General features: G+C 45.9%; 1 protein-coding gene across 2 annotated transcripts; it reads left to right on the plus strand.

Annotated features, from left to right (window-relative positions):
- Positions 1 to 1,919: 1,919 nt before the first annotated feature.
- si:ch211-1i11.3 (mitogen-activated protein kinase kinase kinase 5) lies at positions 1,920 to 25,043 on the plus strand. 2 transcript variants are annotated; one of them, XM_049025468.1, is made up of 28 exons: positions 1,920 to 2,321; positions 2,502 to 2,646; positions 3,229 to 3,416; positions 3,890 to 4,058; positions 4,328 to 4,434; positions 4,780 to 4,950; positions 5,421 to 5,533; positions 8,220 to 8,379; positions 9,219 to 9,369; positions 10,130 to 10,234; positions 10,513 to 10,562; positions 11,051 to 11,146; positions 12,410 to 12,497; positions 13,127 to 13,260; positions 13,625 to 13,752; positions 14,147 to 14,283; positions 15,667 to 15,772; positions 15,867 to 16,024; positions 16,421 to 16,643; positions 16,951 to 17,098; positions 17,788 to 17,947; positions 18,426 to 18,611; positions 20,156 to 20,261; positions 20,365 to 20,584; positions 21,232 to 21,350; positions 22,754 to 22,857; positions 23,077 to 23,153; positions 23,513 to 25,043. In XM_049025468.1, exons 1-28 carry the CDS (start codon positions 2,026 to 2,028, stop codon positions 23,604 to 23,606), a joined length of 3,939 nt encoding a protein of 1,312 aa, XP_048881425.1. In that variant the 5' UTR covers positions 1,920 to 2,025; the 3' UTR covers positions 23,607 to 25,043. The 2 variants fall into 2 exon arrangements, 1 of the variants encoding a protein (XP_048881425.1); XR_007399694.1 differs by lacking the exons at positions 20,365 to 20,584; positions 21,232 to 21,350; positions 22,754 to 22,857; positions 23,077 to 23,153; positions 23,513 to 25,043 and having other exon boundaries at positions 18,426 to 18,735.
- The last annotated feature ends 1,377 nt before the right edge of the window (positions 25,044 to 26,420 follow it).

The following is a 26,420-nucleotide window of genomic DNA, read 5'->3' on the forward strand; positions in this document are numbered from 1 at the left end:
AAAACGAACACGATTCCATAGTGATAATCACCACACGTGCTCAGAAATACTTCAGAAAACCATTGTCTGTGAGCACAGTTCATCACTGCATCCACAAATGCAGGAGGAAACACGTAAACATGACACAGAAATGCCGCTGACTGCTCCGGACCCAAGCATATTTAAGATGGACTGAGGAAAAATGGAAAACTGCCCTGTGGTTTGACAAATCAAAAATTTCAAAATTCTTTTTTTGAAAATTATGGAAGCTCCATTCTCCAGACTAAAGAGAAGAGGGACCACCCAGCTATTCTATTAGCAGACAGTTCAAAAGCCCTGGCACTAGTTTTTCAAAGAAGGCCTTGTATATTTCAGCAAGATGCATTCTGCATTCTGCTCATTTTACAACAGTATGGCTCCGTAGCAGAAGAGTCCTGGTACTAGATTGGCCTGCCTGCAGTCCAGACCTGTCACCCACTGAAAACATTTTGCACATCATGAAACAAAAAATATGACAAAAGAGACCCCAAAATGTTGGGTAGTTGAAATTCTGTATCAAGCACGAAAGGCACAACATTTCACTTTCAAAACTTGTGTTATTAAAAGAAGAGGTATTGCAACACAGTGGCATTCCCCTCTCTCAATTTTTTTGAAATGTGCTGCTGTTGTCACATTCAAATTGAGCTTGTATTTATCATAAAACAACAAAATTTCTGTTTCAGCATTTTACGTTGCCTTTGTTCTATTTTCAGTTAAATATAGGTTTATATGATTTGTTAATCATTGCATTCTGTGTCTATTTATGTTTTACACATCTTCACAACAATATGACACATTCTAAAAATGTTCAACCTCACCCTTAACATTCAGTTCAAGTGTTTCCACACTAGTTAAAGTAAATCACCTGGCAATCTTAACCAGTTATACAAAATGGTTATTGCCCAAAATAGCTTAGCTGCCTTAGTGCTGTAACACTCGGAAGCTGTAGTCATCTGAGTCTCTATAGAGCTGGAATAAACCGGTCATGGAAAGAGCTTTTGAAGGAACCATGAAGGATTGGAGTATCACCGATCTTAGTTGTTTATCCCAGTGACTCAGACCTTTTAATAGCAGCATGAGTAGTTGAGTAATTTCAGGGGGTTTATAGCTGTCTCCGACCTGTATGTTGAGTTTGTGTCTTCTTTCCAAATTAAGGTCCTTCAACTTCAAAAAACATGAATTTGAACTGACGTCGCTGAATTCCCTACAGTGCGCGTCCCTCTGCGATCCCGTATTGGATAACCATCTGAAAGGCGGATGCGTGTCTTCGCTGGAATCCTACTTATCTTGTAGGATATGGCGTCAAGCAGCCACTGGGGGACACTAGTGTCAAAATTTACATATTCTTGCGTAAAACTGATAAGAAAAGTTTGGAAAGTTAAACGCCGCAGTATAAATGAGAAAAAAAGGCATGATTCCTCTCTCTATGCAAATTTGGGCGTGGACCTGTAAGTTGGTCCCACATGTAAATCATGTTCTTCCCTCCGAAGTTTGCTGTTACATTTTTGCGACCGTTTATTCCCAAAGCGCACGATTTTATAAATGGTACAAATGGAAAGCCTACTTAATATCATAAAACCAGATCGATAACTTTGTAAATACTTTTTTTTTATCACTGGCCGATGGTGATTAGGCAAGCAGAATTGGTTTAAGGGTTTCATATATATTTCCGTCGTACGTGTTCTTGAAATAAAATAACTAAAAAATAAATATCGCTTTGTGTCTTGGTGATATTACATTTCTAAAACATTACTTGGTGTTGCCGAGTTGAACAACAGAGCTGTCCCAGGCGCATTTTGCGGAGGTGGGAAAGGTGTGTTTTGAGGCGGCATGCAGATGTCGCACGGAGCTCAGAGGCGGTCCGCGGGGGCGCGCCTCCCTTGACGTACTCGGAACGCTAGCTTAGGAATCTGGGATAACATGGTCAAGCACGGAAGGTGATCAGTTTGTACACGACTCTTTAGGTTTCATTTGTGTGGGCAGGTAGCTGTACGACACGATGTGAGAATGGCCACGACGGACCGCGGAAAAAGGGAGCCCGCGTTGCCGGCTGGAAGCATGTGGCAGGACCCAAAGGCGGTGGACATATCCAACAAGGACATGATCGTCGCCTCCACACACAGCCGGACCAGAAATGTGACCGTCGTCTACGTTATCCCCCGTGCGTCTTTGCCCGAGAGCGATGAGGACGTAGCGCTGGCATGCTTGCAGAAAGCCTGCGAAGAAGTGCACGCTTCCTTGAAAAGTGTCCCTTTGGATAAAGTTGTGCTGAGCATTCCGGATGTCCTGGACACCTTCTACAACTCAGGCAAGTCCGGGCAGGGAGCCCATATCTAGGCAGAAGGTCTTGTAATCTAAGAAGACTGTAAGCACACACGCGTCACATTGCAGCTAATTTAAGTATGCAAATATCTCTAATTCTAATTCTCGCCTTGACGTGATCCAGGGTAACGATCGGGTTGGTAATGGTTTGGTTTTCGCACTTCAGACGTGGCCGTGGTGGAGATGAGCGACTCGTCCTGTCAGCAGTCTCTCTTCTACCACCTGGGCGTGAGGGAGAGCTTCCAAATGAGCAACAACGTCATCCTGTACTGCAGCGAACAGGGCGGCGATCTGCTCACTCTAAGGGTACAGATCTGATGTATTCAGACACCTGAAAACTTTCCATGCATTTCTTAACCTCTCTCATCATTGATTCCTTCTGCTATCTTCGGTGTTTGCGATAAGCTGTTTCATCTTTGCACTTTCGGTTGACTGAATAGCAGATTCTTGCTTCGTGGAAGATGATGTGTAGACGATGTTCGGATCTATAAGCAGGATGTGACTTTTAAAGTCGCGTGCGGAGTTAAAACAATGCCGAATGAAGTCATCGCCTATTCTTTAACACTTATATGTTTACTGTGTTGACTGTGTAGAATTCTGGGTGACTGTCTTGGGTGGAGTAGCAAACAGAAACGAAGAGAACAATAAACTCTACTGTGTAGAAATCTTAGGTTGCCAGAGATGTGGTGTTTAATTGATCTTCATTTTGCTGTGGGTGTAAAACATTATCCACCCCCCTTGTCCTATGGTCATGCATGGAGCAAAACATTATCTGCTTGTAAAACATAATCAGCTGATTATCCCTGTTTTGGTTTTAACTAGTTTTCCCTCTGATTTGTTGTTACTGGAGCCATGTTTTGACAGCTATGTGTGGGCGTCGTCTTGCAGGAAGGATGCGGGACCTACACCTTCATCCAGTACCTGGTGTCACCCCAAGGCAAGGCGTTCACCTGTGAGGCTGGCACAGCAGCGGGCATCAAGGAGCTGCTGATCCCGAGGATCAAGCTGGAGCCCTTGCTCACCCCACTGGTGGAGAAGTTCATTCACCTCTTGGAGAACGTGCAGATCCACCACAGGTGGGTCCAGTCCTGAAACCCCCTTCGACGCTGCTTCAGCGGGGCTGACCTCCCCCTGCACCCCTACCACCAGTGGGTGGCAGGGACGGATTACAGACCGGGCCAGCGGGGCTGCTGCCCAGGGGCCCTTGGGGTGCAGGGGGCCCGTGGGGCCCCTATCCTAAAACAATTTGCAACGCTTATCAACAATGTATTTTCGTTTGTCTATTTTAGAGGGCCTACATTCTTTGATCCTCTGCCTACAAGGGCCCCTGACCCTATAGGGAGGGCGTTTGGCTGCCAAGGGCCCTTGAATTGTGGTGGTGGTGGTTGTGGTGGTGGTGGTGGTTGTGGTGGGGGGGGGCCCTCGTGAACGTTTTGCCCAGGGGCCCACACAACCCATAATCCGTCCCTGGTGGGTGGAGGGGGGAAGTGGTTAGGTGGTTAGGTTAAGTGATTAGCTTGACGCTAGAACATCTCATCCTATCCCGCAGCGAGTACTCTCAGGAGAAGATCCGGCAGGAGATCCGGACGGTCCGTGAGCGGTTCAGTGGCCCCGAACTGAGCCACGAACTGGGCCAGATCCAGAAGCGATTGGACACGATGGAGCAGCTTAGCCCAGACATCATCATGAACCTGCTGCTGTGTTACCGTGACATCCAGGTGAGGGGGTGCTCCACGCTGCTGAGCCACCAGTAACAACAAAAGTGAGGAAACTAGGGGGGATATCCCCTCAAAGAAACGGTTGGCGGGTGGAGGTATCCCAACATGAGTTTTGCTTTCGTTTTCTGTATCGCCTGAGAGAATATTGACGTATCACATCCATCCAGGCAGTAACCTGAACCTCCCTTGTTCGTATGGCACGCCGTGCCTCTCTGTTGTATACCTGACTCATCAGTCATGCAGCCTGACATGCACAACATCTATTCCAGGACTACGGAGGCGTCATCAACCTGGTGGAGACCCTGATGCAGCTCCCCACCTGTGTAGTGGCCACGCAGCAGAACATCAAGTTCCATTATATTTTTGCACTGAACAGGTACCTGCTCCCGAATTTTGCCGGCATCCTATAATACGGCCCACGGAATCCAGTCAACAGACTCGGCCCCGTCCAATGAGAGCCATCAGAGTGTTGACGATTCACCAACAATTCAGACTGGTGCCTCGTCAAGTTAATTCAGTGTTTCTCAATTGCTGTGTAATTATGTTATTATGAATTGGTTTCTGTTTATACATTCTTACTAGTATTACAGTGGATGGAATGTCACTCAGCATACCCAAAGTGTTAATCTGCAGGCAGTCTGCGGTGATTAATGAATCTGGGTCACCAAATTGGTTTGGTGTTTTTTTGCTATTTTGTTTTTTTTTTTTTTGCTGCGAGCAGGAGGAACGCCTCAGGTGACCGCGACAAGGCCTTGTCCATCATCATCCCCATAGTGGAGTCCGGGGATCGGGTGCCGTCGGACGTCTACTGCCTCTGCGGCCGCATCTACAAGGACATCTTCTTGAGCTCTAACCTCAGCGACTCGCAGGCGCGAGACCAGGCCTGCTACTGGTGAGAAGGGCGAGCAGAGCCCAAGCTAAGACCCCACTGAAATAAATTCCTTAAGGGTTACGGTAACACTGAGCGTAATGGATATGGATGAGAGCACAGCACCTGCCGGTGATTGCAGTGGGTACCTTACCTATACTCAGGCAATCCAGCTAGGCAGGCTTCTCTTACTTCCCCTGATGCATGCTGACTCAGTTTTTCACAATGTGTTATTGTTTAATCTTTATTATCCAACTGGTTACCCTGGTCAAGGTTACAGCGGTTTTCACGTTTACCTTCATTATTTTATGTACTTTATATTGTATTCTACATGCATTTTTAAGATTCTTATATCTAGTCTGTTCCAATCTGACTTGATTGCCTAGACTCTGTTTTCTGGAGAGGCGTCAGCTTCAGATTGACACTTAGTGACGCCCTTTACGTAAGATCCTGACACCATCCTCACGCCGGTTTCCCTGCTCCTTATGCTCTAGGTACGGCAAGGCCTTCGAAACAGAGCCAACGTTGCACTCGGGCATCAACTGCGTGGTTCTGCTGATAGCGGCGGGCCACAAGTATGAGATTTCTATGGAGATGCGGAAAATCGGTGAGTCTTCTGATAGCAGCGCGCTAGTGATGTAGTCAAGAGCACCTAAACCGAGACCAAATTATTACGAAGACCGGAGTGTATCGAGACAGAGACAAGACCAAGACTAAAGTAGGGCGAGACTGAGACAAGACCAAGACCAAGGCAGGGCTAGACCATAGTCACTGTAAAATGTGGAGCATAGGGACCATCTTGGGGCTAGGTAGTATGGCCTAAAATTTGTGTCACAGCATAATTTGAACAGTTTTTTCTTAAAATTTCAATATAAATGCTTATGTACAAATGTAAAATTTTTTCAGGTAAGACGCACCTTATTGGTTGCATTTGAACTTTGACGTTTTTCACCCAATCACAGTACTGTAACCCTTTGAACCCCATCCATGTTTGAGCGTTTTTATATCCCTTTGATTTTAGGCTTATTACATTGTATGTACATGAATCAGCCACATATGCTGTATGGTTTTGATTTCAGGACATTCTGGGCTACTCAGATATGCCATAATTTGATGTGTAAATGCTGACAAAGTCTCGATTTCATCCTTCTTATGAGGAAAAATAACTTGCGCGTATTTAAATTTCTCAATTTTTAGTTTAATAAAAACATTTGCAGGCACTATGGATTTAGTCTCATAAATGCATGAATTAGAATATCCATGATGCAGGAATGCAGGCGTTTCACTATGGGCCTTTGTATGTGTGATAGAAAGCAATGCATGGTTTTATATTCCTATGTTTATTACTTTTAACATCTGAAAGAAATTGAAATAGAAAAGCATCGTTTAGTTTATGATCCACTGGATAAACACGGACGTAACAGACAGTGTTAGAGTCTCATGCTGAACGTTTATCGGTACGTTTTTTTTTGCCTATATACGCTATGATCGGTAAAGTGAAATTTAAGAAGGAACCTTTTAGTCGGCACGTTAGCCTCAAACAACAAACCAACGCTGTAGCACGTCATTGTGTTTACATGTGGCAGGTATTCCAGTTACACGATGGGCGTGTTCTCTTTCAACTGTTTTGACAGAGCTCGACATCAAACATACATATACAAAAGTTTTTGAACAAATATTTAGAAAATTTCAAGTAGTTATCTTCCTAATAAATAGATTGCTGCGTTTGTTGTTATTTCTAGTAAAACTCGAAACCATTTTTTCTATTCCTTTATTTATAGAGTTATAATAAACAAATCATAAAATAAATATTGTTTTCCAGAAGGGTAGTGTGTGGCTCATTGTGGAAGCTAATATGCACTTTGTTTTCTCAAATGTGAATAATATCAATGTTTTATGGATTATTAGGGGGGCTTTTCATGGAAAATGTTCTGCCTCCTTCTGCGCACCTGGAATATTTTAGTATACAATGTTGCAGCGTGGATGACTGGATCGAGTAAATTGTCTTGATTGCAAAAATATGCAATTCATGTGGATTATACGTATCCAACGTTACGAGCCTGAGATTAATGGGTGTGAAAATCAACACGTTTATCGGTTGTCAGGTTATAAGGGTAAACAAACAGATGACTGTTAAGCCGTTGTAATAAATATAGGGTGTGTTCAATATTTTGAGGCTTGTTCTTGACTGGTCTTGAATTAAAACCACAACTCCTCTATCTCCAAGACCAAGACATGAGTTAAAATAAAGTCGATTCCGAGACAAGACTAAGACTGTTATATAGTGGCCGGGTGGCCAGACGCCAGTAGGTGGGCCAATCTGAATTCAAAGGTTATGTAACAAGACAATAGGGCTCCGTTAAATCAATCAGTGAACTAGTGATCATTAATCATTCTTATTTAATTTGGCCCTCCAGTCTTAGCAGCTTACGGTAACATTTCAAATACAGGTAAGTAAACAATATGGCAGAACCTCATTTGTTATTAGTTAAATAATCCTGGGTTTTAAGTAGTTCCAATAGGACATATCACCCCCATTTTAACCTCTACACTGACTTCCCATTGCTTGTAGAGTTCATTTTAAAATCCTGGTTTTAATATAGAGTCCTGGGCTACCAGGTTCCAGAATGTGTCACGGACCTTCTGGCTCTGCCAGCCGTTCCCTTAGGACTTCCGGTCAGGGATTTTTAACGGTCCCTGGTACACGTTTAGAGACCCGGGTCTCCGAGTCTTTGTGGCTGCTGCACCAAGACTTTGAAAGGCTCTTCCAGTATCTCTGCAGTTTACAGGCTCTGTTGACGAGTTTAAATGTGTGCTGAAAACCCGTTTAACTCAGACTTTAGCCAGCATCTTGTATTTGTGTACTTTTATCATTTCTGTTTTACCCCTGCCCTTCAGTACTGGTACGTATCTGAAAATATTTATTTGCAACGCGACTCTGACACTCTGCCTTGTTTTTAATTAGTTTTAGCCTCATTTTTATAAATGTATGTACTGGTCAGAGACCTGGGGCCCTTTTAATATGTAAAGCACTTTGTGACTGAGTGTCTGTGAAAGGTGCTATATAAATATACTTTACTTACTTGCTTAAATGGTGATTAGTTAGCGTATTATGCTATCTGTTGTGTTATATCTGTCTTAACTAGCCCAAGAACAAGTATATAAAATCCGGAGATGAATTTGCAGTGGGGTTACTTGGTGTGTATAGCACTGGATTAAGCCTGGCTATGAATGAGGGAGCCTTTCCGTTTCTGTGGAGGATAACTGAGGCGTGTTTTTAATGGTGTGTGCAGGGGTCACCTTGAGCAGCCTCCTGGGGAGAAAGGGGAGCCTGGAGAAGATGCAGGACTACTGGGATGTGGGCTTCTACCTGGGGGCCAACCTGCTCGTCAACGAGCACAAGAAGGTTTTGGAGGCATCGGAGAAGCTGTATAAGCTAAATGCTCCCATTTGGTAAGATTTATGGCCATCAGTCATCCATCCACCCATCTGTCTATGCATCCGTTAATCAACCACTGAGATACATTTTAGAACAGTTTTTCTCAACTCGGTCCTCGGTGACCAACAGCCAGCCCATTTTTTTACTTTTTGCCAGACGATCAATGTTTTTGCAAAAATGAGCGTCCCGAGTGGGTTTGCTGTACACTGATAAGCACCAGCTGAGCTATCCCACTTCCCGTTGGTTGGATCTTAAGTGGTTGGTTGAAACAAAATCTTGGTCTGGATTTTTAGCTTTTGGACCTGAACTATCCACCTCTGGTCAGTTTAGAGGGTTTTGTCCTAACGCTTAACAGTCACTTGATTACTTTGCCGGTTATGTGATCTGAACTTATGACCATCTGAACATGGACAAAGATTTAGATCCTGCTGAATTTACCACCACTGCTTTAAAAGAGCTTTGAGCAGAAAATTAACTGCTGTCGGCGTTAACTGGTCAGGGTTATAATTACCTGCACCCACCCGTTCCTGTCCACATTATGTTAATGTGACTGCTAGGGCCTTAACCTAAGGAAACCGTAAAGACTACATCAAGTTCTGACACATTGTTTCTCTTAAAAAGCATTACTGTCATCACATTCCACAGCCATGCTTAGAGCGATGAGCGTAAGAAAGTTTGGTATTGTGAAATTCAGTCATTTTTAAAGATGTGAATAAGATTCTGGGAAGCTGCTGTGATATCAAGCCTGAAGGACAGTTGGAGTAATGGCGTTTTCCCAGGCTGAGCTGAAGATCAGTCGCTGGAAAGTTCTACTACAGCCCTGCTGAGCCTGCGGGTGTTTCTCTTCCCTCAGGTTTGTGGCGTCGGTGATGGAGACCTACATCATCTATCGAAACTTTGTGAAATGTCACACCACAAAGCACCCCCACCAGGAGCTGGTCAATTTTTGGATGGAGCTGCTCCTTCAGGCCTGCAAGCCGACTGTGTGCCCCCCCTGCTACCAGGTGAGGCCTCTGAGTGTCCTTACACAGCGTGTGCGGCTTTGCGGCAACTTGCAGGAACGCGCGTGTGTGTGTGTGTTAAGAGGAAGCTCAGGCTTTCACAGAAGCAAACCTCAGGCAGCGGTCCGTAGCAAAACACCTTGGAGAGAAGTTTCCACGAAGCGTGTAGCATCCCGCAGGCATCGGTGTGTTTAAAAGACAAGATTATTCTTGTGCATACGGTGGCAAGGCAAGTAAAGTGCACGCAACACTAAAAGTGCATAGCAAGACAATGCAAAGGCAGTATATGGTGACATATAACAAACGTAGTGGAAACAAATTTAACTTAACAGTACAGGCAGAATATCCAGAAAAAAATATTGTGGAAATAGAAAAATAAATTAATTAACAGATGGTGTACGTGCAATTAAAATAATAATAATAATAATAATAATAAAAACGGATGGCAGCACAATTTTAATCCTTTACTCCTTCAGAGATGGAATGCATGGAGGTGGTTCATATGCTTTTCAGGGCTGGAGATTAAGGCTACTAGACTGTCTCTTCTCCTGGAGTTGAAAGCACTGTGAGGTCTTTGGCTTTGCAACAAATATGGAGAATAAAAATACATGGGAAAAAAATGAGGCCTTCTGGGACAGCTGGCACTAGTACAAGGAGTCCAGCAGGACTGAGTGTAGCTTCTCAGTAGCTCTTTGGTGGTTTGAGAGTGGAAGTTTCCGTGGGAGCGAGTTCCGGACCTACCACCTATATTCACGTCCAACAGGTTCTCATCCTGGAACCCACAAAAGTGTTCCAGCCCAGCATAATGAGTGTCAGCGAGGACAATGACAGCAGAACTGTTCAACTGAGGCATGTTACCACAGAGAAGGTACATTGGCACTAACACCCAACTGTAATAGGAAGAGCAATTCACATCCCTGCACTGGGACTGTTCCTGTGAGCAATGCTATAACTCGTTTGTTGTGATTATGGGCAGATGTATCTGCACGTGATTGCTTAAAAGCCACTGGAAAAAAAAGTCATCACATCACAAGACACAGAAACTATTAGTCGCTCCTCAGGAATTTTTTGCTTGCAGTAGCTGCTTGCTCTCCTGCCCCAGCTGCATCCAGTCTGTTGACATTTCTTATGTCATGCTTTTCTCAGAAAGGTCTTCACCAGTGGACCTTCCCGGCATCTGAAATCCGGGGTGTGAGGTAGGTCAGGAACATCTGTGTCATGCGAGGGAGTGTGTCTGCGTCCCTGTGTGTGCACCTGCCAGCTGAAATCAACACCTGGCCCCCAAACATGTGGGGACTGCTTACCAGGGTGGGGGTGGGTTTGAACGTTTTTGTCCCTCTTAGGACTCTGTGGGAGTGCAAGTAAATCGGAGTCTCTTTCCAAAATTCAGATTTCTCAAGTATTAAAACTGCATCAAGTATGACAGGTGATTATTTTCTGTGTACATAAACTCCTGTTTTATTCTGTAAGTTAGCCAGTCGTGGTTACGTTTGTCACTATGGCAACTGAACGATCATATAATTGATAACTGATTGTGGTTCATGACAAGTAGTACCTATACTGGATGAAATGATTAACCATTAAACAGTTTGGGAAATTTTTTTAAATAGTGAATAATATTAAAGTTAAAGATGAATGATCGTTTTCCTTGTTCTTTTCTCGCCGGGACCCATCTTTTTTCTAGTGTTTCCAAATTCGACGGTCGGTGCTGCTTCCTCTACGTCCTCTACAACTCGGATGACTTCCAGCTGTACTTCCCAAGCGAGCTGCACTGCAAAAGGTATGTGCCCAACCACGGCAGCTGTCTCTGCAGGACTGCCGAGAAAAAACAACTGAAACAGGAACATGAGTGTGTGAATCTGTCAGTCATTTACTCGTTCAACAGCCCTTTTTCTCGGACATTTTTTCTCTCTGTTTCCTCTTCTGGCGGTGTTGCAAGAGTTGGATTAAATCATGCTGAACTGACTCGTATCCTTCCTGAGAGTGATATTATCAGAAAGTCTGAGCTATTTTGAAAGAAAACCCGTTTTAAAAGTGTCTCAATCACTCTCTACATTTGCCTGCTGTGATTGCTGATATTTCCTGTCCTGCCTGTGCCTTGTAGGCAGAAGACATTTTGAAGGCTCCCTTGTTTTGTGAGGCTGAATTCTGGTGTATGTTTCCCACGTGAACGTGATGGTTGTTATTCAGTGGGATGGTTCACAGCTGCATTTACCCCTCTGGATTCCACTGCACAGCAAGGAGACTAAACCCTGGGAGTAAAAATGTGCACTGTCTGGCAGGGAGCTGGGAAGGAGCGAAAATGTGGACTGTCTGGCAGGGAGCTGGGAAGGAGCGAAAATGTGGACTGTATGGCAGGGAGCTCGGAGGAAGCGAAAATGTGCACTGTCTGGCAGGGAACTGGGAGGGAGTGAAAATGTGCACTGTCTGGCAGAGAGCTGGGAGGGAGCGAAAATATGGGCTGTCTGGCAGGGAGCTGGGAGGGAGCGAAAATGTGTACTGTCTGGCAGGGAGATGGGAGGGAGCGAAAATGTGGACTATCTGGCAGGGAGCTTGGAGGGAGCGAAAATGTGGACTGTCTGGTAGGGAGCTGGGAGGGAGCGAAAATGTGCCCTGTCTGGCAGAGAGCTGGGAGGAAGTGAAAATGTGCACTGTCTGGTAGGGAGTGAAAATGTGGGCTGTCTGGCAGGGAGCTGGGAGGGAGCGAATGTGGACTGTCTGGCAGGGAGCTGGGAGGCAGCAAAAACATGGACCATTTGGGGGTCGGCGAGGATTGGGTTAAGAAGCACTGTCCTAAGAAACTGTGTTCTGTGTGGCCTTAGTCAGTGAAATTTCAAAGTCACACAGAGTCAGTAACAGGCTAAGGTCCCACACATTGGGCAGATGGACCCAGACGTCCTGGGTTTACCAGTTAAATATAAGTGCGGTTGGTGAGATAACATGCTCAAATTGTGTGAGACTAACTGGACTATGGCCAGAGCAACAGGAGGGCAAGCTGGACAGCTAACAGATCGCTGGGCTTATTTTTTCTGTGCTCCTCCAGGTTCTGTGAGCTGGTGAACTCTTTAATCCAGCAAACTGAAGTTCCAGTGGAAGAATCGGGCCTGGATTCCTGTGAGGCAGTTCTAGATGTGAGTCACTCAGAGTCTGGATGCCCTGAGGGGCACAGATCCTACAGTGGGTCAGGGGTCACTTCTCATCTCCATGGCGATCGATCAACAGCCTTGTGCCCCACTATTGGTGCAATCCAGTTGGCTTTTTTTTTCCCAATAGTTCTACATGGGTTTGAGTTTATCCTGTAAAATGAGTGTAAAAGACACATGGTTCTGGTTTCTTTTAATCCAGTATTCTATAAATTACAAATCCCCATAAATGACATAATGATAAGGGTGCGGCATGGTGGTGCAGTGGTTAGCACTGTTGCCTCACACCTCTGGGACCCGGGTTGTGTGTGGTGACGTGTGTGGAGTTTGCATGTTCTCCCCATGTCGTCGTGGGGTTTCCTCCGGGTACTCCGGTTTCCCCCCACGGTCCAAAAACATGCTGAGGCTAATTGGACTTGCTTAATGATAAAAATGACATATATATCGTGGGGACAAGATATTGCAACATGGCTACGTTTTACTAATTAGTTCTCTCAATTGAATTGTGGCCACATTTTAAGATTTAAAATGTGGCCATGTAACTAAATCGTTTTATTATTGTGTGCTGAGCGGGGCTCTGCAATAAATGGCGTCAAATGTCTTTGTCAATCCCTCAGTTTGAGTACGAAAAAACTGAGGCCGGCGACAGGGTCATCCTGGGGAAGGGCACCTATGGAGTCGTCTATGCTGGAAAAGTCACCAGCAACCAAGTCCGCATGGCCATCAAGGAGATTCCAGAGAAGCATTCCATGTGCGTAAATATGCGCACTGCCGACCTGGACTCCCTGTCCTTCCATCCACGTCACTGAGATTTTGTTAGACTCTTCTGTCTTGCAGTTGCATGAGATTCTGGGGAAAGAGAAGCCGTGGTATCCATAGTGTGGTGCTTGCGGTTCCCACTGGAGGATCGATGACTGTTTAGAGTCTCAGATGCCATGTTTACAGATTTAATAGATTATTTGCACAGCTGGTTTATATACGGCCGCAGAGATAAGTCAGGACATACTGGGCGATTCCAGTCCCATTGCTGTTTCTGCCACTCTCTCCGTGTCCCGCCGTCGACGCCCTTCTGCGATCGCGCCCTAATGCTCCACTCACCCTCTGTCGCATCTCAGGTACTCTCAGCCGCTCCATGAAGAGATCGCCCTGCACAAGCGGCTCAAACACCGCAACATCGTCCAGTACCTGGGCTCCATCAGCCAGGGTGGCTACATCAAGATCTTTATGGAGGAAGTTCCCGGAGGTAGCCTGCCCCGCTCACCGCCCCCAGTCTGACCTTCACGGTCCGCTTGGGAAGCACAACTGGATCCACCAGTCTGTCTCTTTCATGCTTCCACATTTCACATTTGAAGTCAAAGGACATTTTTTCCCTTTTTTTTTTTAACTGCCTCATCCTGTTTGTCGTACAACGAGCACCTTCATCCATTCCCCGAGGGGGGAATACTGGAAAGATTGCAAAATGACTTGGACGTGGGTTCCAGGAAGCTGTGGGCCGCTGCGTGCCCTGTTTACAGGAAGAAAGGCCAAGTAGGGCAAGAGTCTGCATGCAGGACAGGAGAAGTGATGTTTAGGAGCGCAGCGAAGACAGCCAACCCCTTTGAACCCTCACATCTCTACACGCCACTCTCTCCATGCAGGAAGCCTGTCTTCTCTCCTGCGGTCCAAGTGGGGACCACTGAAAGACAATGAAGCTACCATAGTATTCTACACCAAACAGATCCTGGATGGGCTCAAGTATCTCCATGACAACCAGATCGTTCACAGAGACATAAAGGTACAAAATCTGGGAAGTGGCAACTTGGAAACAGACTGGCTTTTGTAAACAACTGGCTAAACGGCCTAATTATTTGCGCATTAAATTGTATTATCCAGAGCAATGTGCAGCTTTGCTATTGCTGTTAGAGACTTTTTCAGTGGGTTGGGGTTACATCATCATATGTGAGAAATTTCATCATTGTTACATTTCATGACCGGTCAGCAGGGGCGTCAGAAGCATTTTGAATGTGGGGGGGGTTCCCCCTCAGATTTAATGGCAGATTTAATCCTTCAGCATGATCTAGCTCTGTGCCATATGTCCAAAATGGTGAGGAATTTCATCAACAAAAAGAAAATCAAGGCATGTGACTGGACCTGGAATCTCTCTGGATTTAAAGCCTATAGAGAGTCTGTGGTCAGTCAGCAAACGACGCCTTTGTGGAATGGACTATGCCACAAAAGATAAGATTAATCAGGCGTTAATTCAAATATGGTACTGGGACCCCAAGATCATCAGAGACTGCTCAGAATCTCATCCAAATGGTACTAAAAAGCCAAGCAGGTCATATTATATATTGAAAAGTTGATCTATCTAACTTATTTCACTTAATTTGCACAAGGGTGTAGCTGGCGCATTCTAAGTGTTACGACAGGGCATGATGCCGGTGGAAAAAAGGTGGGGATCCACTCATGGCCCGAGCCAAAAACATTTCGTTAAAGAAAAACAGGACAGAAAGGAGTAGACCACAAATAAAGACCACAAGGGGTCAATAGCAAACGGAACCGTAAGAATTATCTAAAAACACACACACACACACACACAAAGTAACACAACTAGGGATGTGAGCTAAATAAGGAACAGGACTAGCAGAGTAACGAATGAGCAGGAGCACAGACAGTATGACTGATCCACAGAGACTGGGCAGCAAGCAGCAGGTGGAGTTAATTAACTATAAGCTAATAAATACAAATAAACGGATGACTGACCCTGACAATCAGATGCCATTCAGTATGTAGATTCACTGATGTACATATGATTGAGTCACATTTATAGTCATCAGGCTAGCTGTCATGTTGTAAACAGTTCATGACCTAAATATCTGTAGTAAGATTAACACCCTGTCATTGTTAATTTGTGATAATTTAAACAATATATTTGCAGAACACATTTTTCACTGAGTCAGTGTGAGTCACAATTTCCTTCTCTAAAAGATGTGGAAGACCGCGTCATATTTAATTAAGAGCAAATACGCAGGATCCAAACATCAGTGTTTGTGTCACAGGTAATTGTGGAGAAAATAAACTTAATAAACAATCTGTTTAGAACTAAGTTCACTGTCTGTAACGTAGTGACGGGTGTAAATGATGTGTGCCAGGGTCCTAATGTCTGTCCTACCATCAGGGGGACAACGTGCTCATCAACACTTACAGTGGGGTGCTGAAGATCTCGGACTTTGGCACGTCTAAGAGGCTGGCCGGCATCAACCCCTGCACGGAGACTTTCACTGGTAAATGACGACCGGACCAACCCATGGCCTATTGGGATGGGGGGTGTTTATCGCCACTGCCGCTCTGACACCCGTCTGGCCCGACTCCTCCCAGGCACCCTGCAGTACATGGCCCCGGAAATCATTGACCTGGGCCCCCGAGGTTATGGGAAGCCCGCCGACATCTGGTCCCTGGGCTGTACCATTATCGAGATGGCCACGGGGAAAACTCCCTTCCATGAGCTGGGCAACCCCCAGGCAGCCATGTTTAAGGTTAGGATCAGAGGTCAAATCTTCCGCTCTTCCTCATATATAAATAGCGCCTTGTTGTAGTTAACATATACAAGAATCCTTCTTTTGCAAGTTGAGCATGATGATCTATCCAACCTTCTAACTTCCAAATGCTTTTCTGGTATATGTGGATAAATAAACTTTATGGAAGTGTAAAAAGAAGTAATAATCATTATAATCATGTAATTTTATAATGTTTGGTATTAATGTGTATTAAAGCTGTTATGGTATGTTAGTATGTTAAGGTTTACTTACATGCTGCTTATGAATGTTCTATGAATGCGTAATGAATGTATTATGAAGGTGCAGTTAATGTATATGTTATTTATATTTGGTATGATCTCTCTCCGCCCCCCCCCCCCCCGGCCTGCGGTCTAGGTGGGCATGTTTAAGGTCCACCCCACTGTTCCAGAGAGCATGTCCGAGGCAGCAAAGACCTTCATAATGTGCTGCTTCGAACCCAACCCTGATAAGAGGGCCACTGCTTCCAAGCTCCTGCAGGACAGCTTCCTCAAGCTGAATGGGCGTAAGAAGGCCAAGCCCTTGTGCAGCATGCCCGAGACTGAGAACGCCGCCAGAGTCGCGCGGGGGTTTTCCCCAGGTGCGTTTGCTGCGGGTGGCAGGGTGGCCATGTGACTGACTTTACAGTAAAGCGACATACTGAGTAGGAAAGCTGCTGTAACATCAGGGACATTGTACCTTGACAGACCAAACTAATTTCCCCCTAAATGAACAGTTAATTCCCCTTCCTGCTGATGCCCCCATTTCATGCCAGCCTTCTTCTCCTCCTTCCATCCCCTTATTTTAACTACTTATCTAACTCTCAACAAAGTGATTCTCTTTGGGGCTGCAGTCCTCTCTTCAACCTGTTTGTGGCAGGGATTCTTTGACACAACTGCCCCCTACAGGTGAACTCCATCGCAGCCATTCCATGCCCACCTCTGAGCAAGTCGAGGACTGCAGTGTGGCACCCAAGTTGGACTTGTGCAGCTCTTTGGACCTGAGGAGGGTCATGCCCACCTGCCCGAAGAAGCAGGGCTTGGACAGCTTCTTCTCGTAAGCAGACGACAGATTGCGCCTTATCTGAGTTAATCATGGGACACGGTGATAGTGGATAGGTGCCTTTTGTAATGTAAGCTTTACCATGCTGGTTACAGTCCCAGAGTTTCAAGATAACCGATAATTCAGTCCGAGGTCCGGCCCGTAGAATAGCATTTATCTGGTTTTGGTTTGTTGGTTTGTTTAAGCAGAGATTTCCATTGGGTTTTCGTTTTTTTATAAACTGCAGGCTCTCTTTTTGTTCCGAGCTTCCTTTTGGGAAAAGGATGTGTGCCGAGGAACGCCGGCTGCACCCTTTCTGTGCGTAACTGGCTGGCCGTGTCCTGATTTTATCAGCTTTTATTGCCGGTGATTGGATTCCTCTCTGCAGCAAGACCGATGACTTTGTAGTCTTATGGTGTGTGATTGAAACTGATAAGGAAACGTAGCTTTACCACCATGGGAGTGTAATATCAGTCACAGAAGCCGCGTTGATTTCCAAAAGGTGCCTGCAGATTGTGTAGTAATGGACACGGTTGAACCCACATTATGGAGCCAGACTATGTCTGATTGCAAGGACACCGTTTGTCTAAATACGCTATTAGCACCTTTGTTATGAACTGGAGAGCAGCTACTCGGCACACATTAATTGCTCGGAGTTAGGCCTGTGCTTTTTGTCAGACCAGCAAAATCCGTCCCGTTTGCAGAATCCCAGACGACACTTCAGACATCAGCCCAATCACAACAGGGGAAAACCTGGGCCTCTTTCTCCTGAGGAAAGTGAGCGAGCGGAGAACCACGCTGAACTCCATCTTGTGCGAGAACATCAGCACTGTGGTGAGCAACATCCAGGAGACGCTTCCCCAGGTACGCAGAGGCCAGCAGCCGTAATCATAACAGCTCTCAGTGGCAGGGCTGTCAGTCAGTCACTGGGTACACACTCACCTGGAGTGCTTCAGGGACACTCACACAGGTGCTTATGCATGGGGAGGGCCTTGGGGGTACTGGCCCCAGCTGAAAGCTGATTGGCCCCCTTGCATGTCACTCAGCAGTTCAACGATACATCATTGGCTAAGGATAAGGTTGACCCCTCACCTTAAAAATTAAACTAAAATCACGCCCTCACACATACCCCACAATGAAAAATAAAAATCTACACAAACTACCTGCAAAAAGTGTCTAGTCACATGGCATCTTGTCTACGTGATTTAAGATGGCATTGACACGAGTCAATCCACTCGTCTTTCACTTAAATGAACCCTAAAATAAACCCATCACCACGCCCTGGTAGGGTATGTTTCGGTAGATATTTAACGACTGGCCCCATTCCACGGCTCTGTCTCAGCATCCGGAAGATCACGTTCCGTCCAAGCAGCACATCACGGACCTGATCTGCTGCCTCCGGGAACACGTACGCCAACCGGACAGGACCAGGCTGAACAGCTGCCTCAGGACGCTCCGCTCCAGCTTGCTGGCAGCAGCAGTGTCCCAGAACAGCGTGCAGACGATGCTCTTTGGTTTCCAGGACGCGGTGGGTTACGGCAGAGTGTAGCTACTACTACACTACTAGCTAAGTACTGAGCGCAGTGAGCTGCTCATTTGTGTATTTTTTGCAGAGAAACACAAGGTTAACAGGATGTAGGACAACCAGTGAGGTAAAATATATATATATAACTGGATATGTAAAAGTAAATATGGATGAAATATGGTTTGTAGAACATAGTGCAAAGCCAAAAGTTCTAGGGATTCGAGGTTGTAATAGAATCGGTGCAGGAACAGTGACGTGTGACGTGTCACGGACAGTTCAAGTCGTATGGCAGTGGGGATGTCAGAAAGAATCTTACTGTTTTGGGGAATAAAAGCATTTCTACTGCAGTAGTTGCACTCTGGAGTCCGCAAAAACCTGCTCGCTCGCAAATGACTTTAACTGACAGCCTATTGACAGATTAAACGTCACCTTGTACGTCAAAGATGCGTCATGTAATTAGGGGTGTATGCCCGACAGTGTATGACAGGAAGAATATTGATTTCATAACTCATTTTAGGGTCATAATTGTTAGGATGACTGGAATATTGGTCACGCGCACTGTCAGAAGGGGGAAATGTCCAGTCGAGTGAACACGAGGACCTGGTTAGTCTGCAGTAGCTGACTGGCCCTCAGGTGATGAGTGAGAAGCAGGTTTCCTCGCCATTAAGTGTGTAACGAGCCATGAAAGCATCTGCATCACTGCTTTTATCATCCCGGCTGCTAAGTGCGGCGATCTGGGCTGACCTGCATCCAGCCGTTGGTGTTTACAGCCTGTGATTATACCCTTTGCTGCCTATGTCCATGTTTTACCAGCTGCCCTTGATTGGGCTTGGCTGAGTTTTTTGATGGAGTGAAAAGCAGTATTTAAATGACAATATTTAAATGATACTGCAGAGTAGCTGGGGTGGCATGGTGGTGCAGTGGTTAGCATGGTGGTGCAGTGGTTAGCATGGCGGTACAGTGGTTAGCACTCACACCTCTGGGGCCCAGGTTCGAGTCTCCGCCTGGGTTACGTGTGTGGTTTCCTCCAGGTACTCCGGTTTGCCCCCACAGCTCAAAAACATGCTAAGGCTAATTGGAGTTGCTAAATTGCCCGTAGGTGTGCATGTGTGAGTGAATGGTGTGTGAGTGTGCCCTGCGATGGGCTGGCCCCCCATCCTGGGTTGTTCCCTGCCTCGTGCCCATTGCTTCCGGAATAGGCTCCGGACCCCCCGCGACCCAATAGGATAAGCGGTTTGGAAAATGGATGGATGGATGCAGAGTAGCTGAGGACCTACGTCAAAGGAGCAGTTCACACCGAAAGATGCATTAGAGGGACTTCAGTGATGTCTATCTGTCTACATTGTTCTGCTGGGGGATGCTTAGTTTTGGGGATATCGGCCATAGAAATATCAGGCTACTCTTGAATGTAAGGGGACTGAATGGCTTTATTTCTGTGGCGATTAACACGCCTGAAAAATACACTAGAAATGTCTCCTGCTGAGCACATAATCATGGCACCGTAACCAGACCCTTTGGTCAGATTGTCTCTGCTTCACTGTTTTTAGGTGAGGAAGGTTCTGAAACAGCAGCAGGTTAAACCTCATTGGATGTTTGCCCTGGACAACCTGCTGAGACAAGCCGTGCAGGACGCAATCGTGATCCTCCTGCCAGGTAAAGGCCGCCCTCGACACCCCCAGGCTCCACCCACACTGCCCCGACCAGCCAATGCTGGGAAGTTAATGCTGATTGACAGGTGATGTTTTGCCTGCTCCAGAACTGCAGCTGCAGCTGGAGTCGGAGGATCCGGAGGAGGCCGACGATGGGGAGCTGGAGAGCACCCCCAGCAAGAAGAAGCGGGAAGTTGCACCAGTGACCCCCTGGGAACTGGAGAACTCAGAGCAGCACATGCCCAGCTCGCCTGACATTAGCAGCTACCATATCAGCAAATGCTCCCTCACTGAAAAGCTGCGACAGATTCACCAAGACACGGAAAGGTACCTGCCCGGTTTCCCCAGGGTCATAAAGACTGACCTTTTTTGTGCCATAACACTGAGCCCACTGCATCACATCTGATCTACATGTAGCACGCAGTTTACTCTTTTGAGTAATGGTGTGGATACTGGATTGATGTTAAAAGCACTTTGCAATCTACACTGTCAGAAAAAGGGTACAGCCCTAGTACTGTTTTGTACCTCAAGGTACAAGCAACATCAATGAACCCCCAACGGCACAAAAATATTCCTCAGAGTCAATTTCTGTACCTTAAAAGGTACCTTTACCTACAGCTAAGGTACAGTTGGCAGAGCCTTAAGAGGTACAGCAAGTAATCATACCCTGAAAGGTACAAATTGGTCCTCTTTCTACTCATAAAAGAAGAAGTGCTGGGACAATTGGGGCGCAATATGTATGAAATAGCTTCAGTGCCTCATGCAAAGCAGAAAGACCTTGATTTTCATCATGCTTAAAATTCAGATGTTTACAATATGTAAGACAGCATTTTGTTGACAGCAGTTGAGACAGAAATGGTATGGCCAGTAGAGGGCAGTGTTGGGGTATGGCTGTATGAATTTTGAAATACGGGAAGGTTTGATGATTTGCTGGTCAGTCCTCCCTTTACTCATATCATAAGCGCTGATTTCAGGCTGCTGACCGAGCTGAGAGAAAAGGAGGAGGAATATCAGAAGCTACTGATAGACATGTTACAGGAGAAACAGGAAAGGATTCAGGACCTCAAAACCAGGGGACATTGCACCCCTACAGGTGAGGCTGACTCTCTGCAGCTTTTGTTTCAAGAACTCACGATGAATATCCTGCAGTTTTCCTCATAAAACTGAAGACTATTATTCTTATAATTATTCAGGCTGACCTTTAGAAACGAAGTTACTTTAGGCCACTTGAACTGCACAACAAAGAAAAAAACACACACTGTTCCCAAGCCAGCGGGCCAGTAACCGAGCGTACACTCATGCCCAGAACTTTCTTCTGCTAGCTGTGAAAGTTTCTCAAAGCCGCAGCTGTCTTCCTTGCATAAGGCTGGTGATTCTGCTCCCTGCGTAGTACAGAGTGTAACCACAGCGAACAATGAGAACGGAGGCCGAGGCAGTAATAGCAGTTTGTCGTTCCCAGTGAAACGTAGCCATTGAATTACACGCTGGAGCCAATGACGCTTAATCGCCGATCCCTAAGCAACAGACTTAAACCGGTTTTTCTTTAGGTATCTGACTCTCCCTGACTCAGCAGTGAGAAAAGCGTGATTTATTGGGGTTGCTGCCTATTTGCAGCCCCCATGTGGGTGAAGATGATTCAGACACCCTGGGAAGGTCCCCCCCCCCCCGCGTGCTCCCCATGCACCCTGCCCAGACAGCAGCCCCGCTTTCTGAAATCCAGTTCCTGCTGCGTCTTGATGTTTGTGTCGTGGCCGTATTCACACAGGCTGCTTGACTTTCACATCCTGGTTTTCGATTCCGCGTCCCTGTAAGCCCCCCCCCCCCCCCCCCCCCCACCCCCACCCTCTCTTGTTCGGTGAGTTTTTAGTCTGACTTGTTTCTCCCAATTTTTGCCTTTTACCGCTGGGCAACTGCATATCAAAACCTTGGATGTTTATTTTTTTGCTTCAGTCAGTGCTTAACCCCCCCCCCCCCCCCCCCCAGCTGTCCTCAGTCCACACCACCCTGCCTGTCGGGAAACCGACCCTGCCCTGCCATGTGCTGTTTCCAGGGGGATCGTTAATTGGGTTGTGGCAGCGGCTGCGCTTGATGAGCCCAGTTTAAACTTCACCCAGTTAAAAGCAGCCTCAGGCAGCTTCACACACACACACACACACACAGACACACACACAGGTCAGTAATTATGTCTTTGTGGGGACTCTCTATATTCATTTCTATAGGGAAAACTCTAATCCCAACATGACGACCTCAACCCCTACCCAGCCATATCCTTAACCATAAGTAACCAAGACCTTTGGCATTTTTAGTTTTTTGATTCCATTCACAGATCTGAAAAATGGTCCCCACAATGTCAAAACCATGGGTATTTATCACGTTGTTGGGGACGTTTGGTCCCCACAATGCAATATAAACCTAATAGACACACACACAAAGCTCTACATGCCGGCACTATGGTGTCAGTTCCTCAGTAATCCCTCCTCTTCCCTCCCTTCTCAGAAACCGTGTGTCCCTCGCTCCATGTCGAAATGCCGGACCCTGAGGCTTCGTCGCTTGTACGCTGGTTGAGAGACGTACCGGTGGATGAAAACACTATAGAAATTGTAAGTGTATGTGCATGTATATGCATGTGTGCATGCGTGTCTGTATGCATTATGTGTGTGTGTGTATGTGTGCATGCAAGTGTGTAGGTGTGCGTGCATGTGTTTGCGTCCGTGTCAATGTGCACACAGTGGGTAGTGGAGTAAAGGATTATCGAGGACTAACGCAAAGGCAGGACAACTGAGTCATCGTCTAAATGTTGGGTGATCTCTGGATTTCAGCTGCTGGTGCACAAGTTCACTCTGGAACTGCTGCTGCAGGCTGCCTCCAGGGACGATCTCAAGTACTGCAAGATTAGGTGAGCCGTCGTAAAGGGGCTCGGAGTAAATCTGCACTGTCACGGCCCCCACTGAGGCGGTGACCTGCTGCTGGAGCCATTTTTCAAGCCACCCATGGTTGTAATACGGATAAACTAAAGGGTCCCTGTTATTCCCACCTGGGATGCTGAACGTTACCGGAGGTTTTACACATAAAAGCTGCCCAGCGTTTGTCGAGAACCGAGAGAAATTTCCTGTGTCCTACAGATTTAGGAATGGCGTGTCCTCGGCCTGGATGCGTGTTCCCTGCATGGTTCCCCAGGCAGCCACTGTCACAATGTGATGTAGGGACATGAAGCAGCCTGAGATCCATTAGTTTATGGTGCCATTTTCTCCACAGGGGGGGCATGGTTTGCCGGATTTGGAATGCCATCGTGGCCCACAGGAACTTAACCAACGATCACGGACAAGTGTGCGAGGAGACCTTCTGGTGACGTCTGCACTGCGGCCACTTCCTGCGCGGTTGTCCTCCCGGCTGCAGAGATCTGGCTTCCTGCTGTCCAAATCATCTTGGATGCAGATCGAAGTTCTTATAGTAGCAGATAATTATGTTTTTCTCCCAAATATAACTGTAGGACACAAACATGGTATCTCACCTACCCTGGAGATGGATATTAGTGGCGTCCGAGTCGTAGATCAGTTCTGGATCACAGACCTATGCGAGGTTTATTTAAAGCTTATTTAAGGTGTTATGTCTTAACTGTAAATATGGGGCCATGATATAAACCGTGAAATATTTCTTATTGTGTATATATAGATATGTGTGTATTGCATGTCATCTGGGACAGTGCAGAAAGTGTGTGCAGACCAGGACTGAGTGTGTACAGACTAGGACTGAGTGTGTACAGACTTGGACTGAGTGTACGTGACATCATCACTGTGCGCCACGCCACTCTGTTCGATATGTCGTTTTGCTGTTTTAGGCAAAAGATACTTTTAACCAGAGGCAACACTGGAGACTTGCAGAGCTTTTTGTCGCCGCTGTTTTCCCCTGTGCGACATTTAGACTAAAATACGCGGACAGACCGTTTCATCCAGATGATGGGAAATGCTATGGGAGGAAGCACTGGGAGATATGGAACGTGTCACTGTAGCACGGAGCTGCGGAATTCTTGCACTGCACCAGAGATTAACGCTAAGTCCAGGGAGAGGCCTGGCTCTTATGGTATGCTGTATCAGTGCCTGTATCTGCTGAGCGGGGGGGGTCAAAACTGTACCCATCCTACTGGGGGCTAAGGAGGTCTCACATGATCGGGTGGTTCATTAACAAAATGAACAGAAATGTATTGCTTATGGTAAATATATGCAAGAGTAAACTGAATATTTAATTCATATAATTAGGGGCACGGTGTCAGTTTAGTTTTCATGTTAAAGACCTTGACTATGGTGTGACTGAAAGTATCCAGAAATCGTACAGTCGGCTTCTCACTATTTATTGTGTTTATCTATTAAGTCTCAATATCAAGGCTGAATTACTGGGTGCCTTGTGTATCTTATTTAAGTGTGTCAGTGTTCACACAGCAAACTGTTCAGGGAAAAACCAATTTAACTTATATTTTAATTACTCTTTTCAAATATGAATTTTAATAAGTCTTAGGTATTTCATTGAAATTGAATTTGAAATTGGTAATTGACTGTTAACGTTTGTCTGGTGAGGGAATAATGCTCTCAAAATGTACAACTTATATTGCATCTCTGATATCATTCATCTGTCTCTTAAAATTTTAAGTATTGTCATGAATTAAGTTTGTAGCCATTGCTAAATAAGTTTCAAACTAAAGCAATATCTTGCCAGATACACAAAACAATCGGAGTCCATTAAAAGTGCAGCAAATGGATTCAATAAATAAAGTTAGTGCAGGCGCTACAAAGTTGCTTGTTGTCTTTATTGCTTCCGTGACACAGTGGGGAAACTGTGGGGGGGGGCTGGGGGTCCATCTCCTGTGGGACTGATCATTACACTGTTGGTTTCCAGTCGTTCTGACTGTTGTCCTTATTTTCTGAATATTTTTCTGAACATAAAGAAGCTGGTATCTGTTGTTCTCTTCCTCTCCTTTTCTCCGTTTGTCTGGTGCTCCCTCTCTCTTTCTTTGCTTTCTGTTTCTCTCTGTCTCTCTCTTCCTCTCGTTCTGCCTCTCTGATGGAAGAAATGACCCGTGTGAGTTCTGGTACAGAACATTCCACACGTGCTGCCCCCCCCCCCCCTTCTGTTGTCACACTGTTGACTTCACCTTGGAAACGGGTGTTGACCTTCCTGTTCGTTGTCTGCCCGAGATGTCGACCGCTGAGATGGGGCAGGGTTGGTTTGTGGACTGGAGGATGTAATGTCTCTCACTGTTCAGTTTTCCTCCAGGTTGCATCATCGTACTTATCACTCCATGCATATTAAACAGTGTCCAGAGGCAATGTCACTTTGTTTATAAAGCCAACAGAAACTGTGAATCGCATGTTCCTAGTTGATGCTGGTGATCGTTTAAGGGCTGGTGGGTCTGTGCTGTGCTGTAACAGGAATGTATAACAAGCTATCCTTTGATTCTCAGCAAAACTTTTTTTTTTTGCTTTTATGCTGGTTGGGTGTAAGTCACCTTCACTGTTTTTGATCTGCCTGCTTTTGAAATGAGGTCAGTGTTTGTGCAGGTCCTCAGATTCACCAGTAGAGGGAGAAAGAGAATTACAGTTCACATTCCGTCTCCTCATTCTGTTTTTTGGAAGTATTATTACGATTTTAATTACATTTAGAAATAGTCAGTGAATTTAAACTGCATATTTATCTGGCAGTTTACGACTAAGCACCGTCTTTAACAAATTATCTATTTACTTGTCGTCTTACAATAAGATTTTCAATCAAAACACAATCGTGGATACACAAATACTGCAGGTCATAATCTTAAGCAAACAAGCGGCGTTCAGTTCCGCCATGAGGGATTTGTGTATTTGCCTGTCACTTGCGTGACTGTCAGAAAGCCCAACCTGTGTCCAAGTACAGCAATGAATTCAGGTTACACCAGGCTGCCTGGCTCTCCCATCCTATATATTATGGGATGGCCCTGAATTGCGATTTGTCCTCTATTTTTGCATCTGGACCAATCGCCACCACCGACACAAATCACTGGCCCTCTGATCATTTTAATGTGTGTCTGGGTTCTACCGGCATGTTCACCTCCTATGTTCAGAGATTCGGAGAGAGCCACTGCTCTGTCCCCCCCACGCCCCGTACCACAGTTGACAGTTGAGGTGTGTGGTCAGGA

Source organism: Brienomyrus brachyistius, chromosome 9 (assembly GCF_023856365.1).
Source record: "Brienomyrus brachyistius isolate T26 chromosome 9, BBRACH_0.4, whole genome shotgun sequence".
Lineage (NCBI taxonomy): Eukaryota > Metazoa > Chordata > Actinopteri > Osteoglossiformes > Mormyridae > Brienomyrus > Brienomyrus brachyistius.

What these genes read in the sequence shown, in the direction of transcription:
- si:ch211-1i11.3 (XM_049025468.1), top strand. Translation starts at nt 2,026, where the DNA reads ATGGCCACGACGGACCGCGGAAAAAGGGAGCCCGCGTTGCCGGCTGGA. An exon ending in TGTGCCCCCCCTGCTACCAG is followed by an intron (nt 9,370 to 10,129) that starts GTGAGGCCTCTG and finishes CACGTCCAACAG; the next exon opens with GTTCTCATCCTGGAACCCAC. An exon ending in ATTCACCAAGACACGGAAAG is followed by an intron (nt 20,585 to 21,231) that starts GTACCTGCCCGG and finishes CGCTGATTTCAG; the next exon opens with GCTGCTGACCGAGCTGAGAG.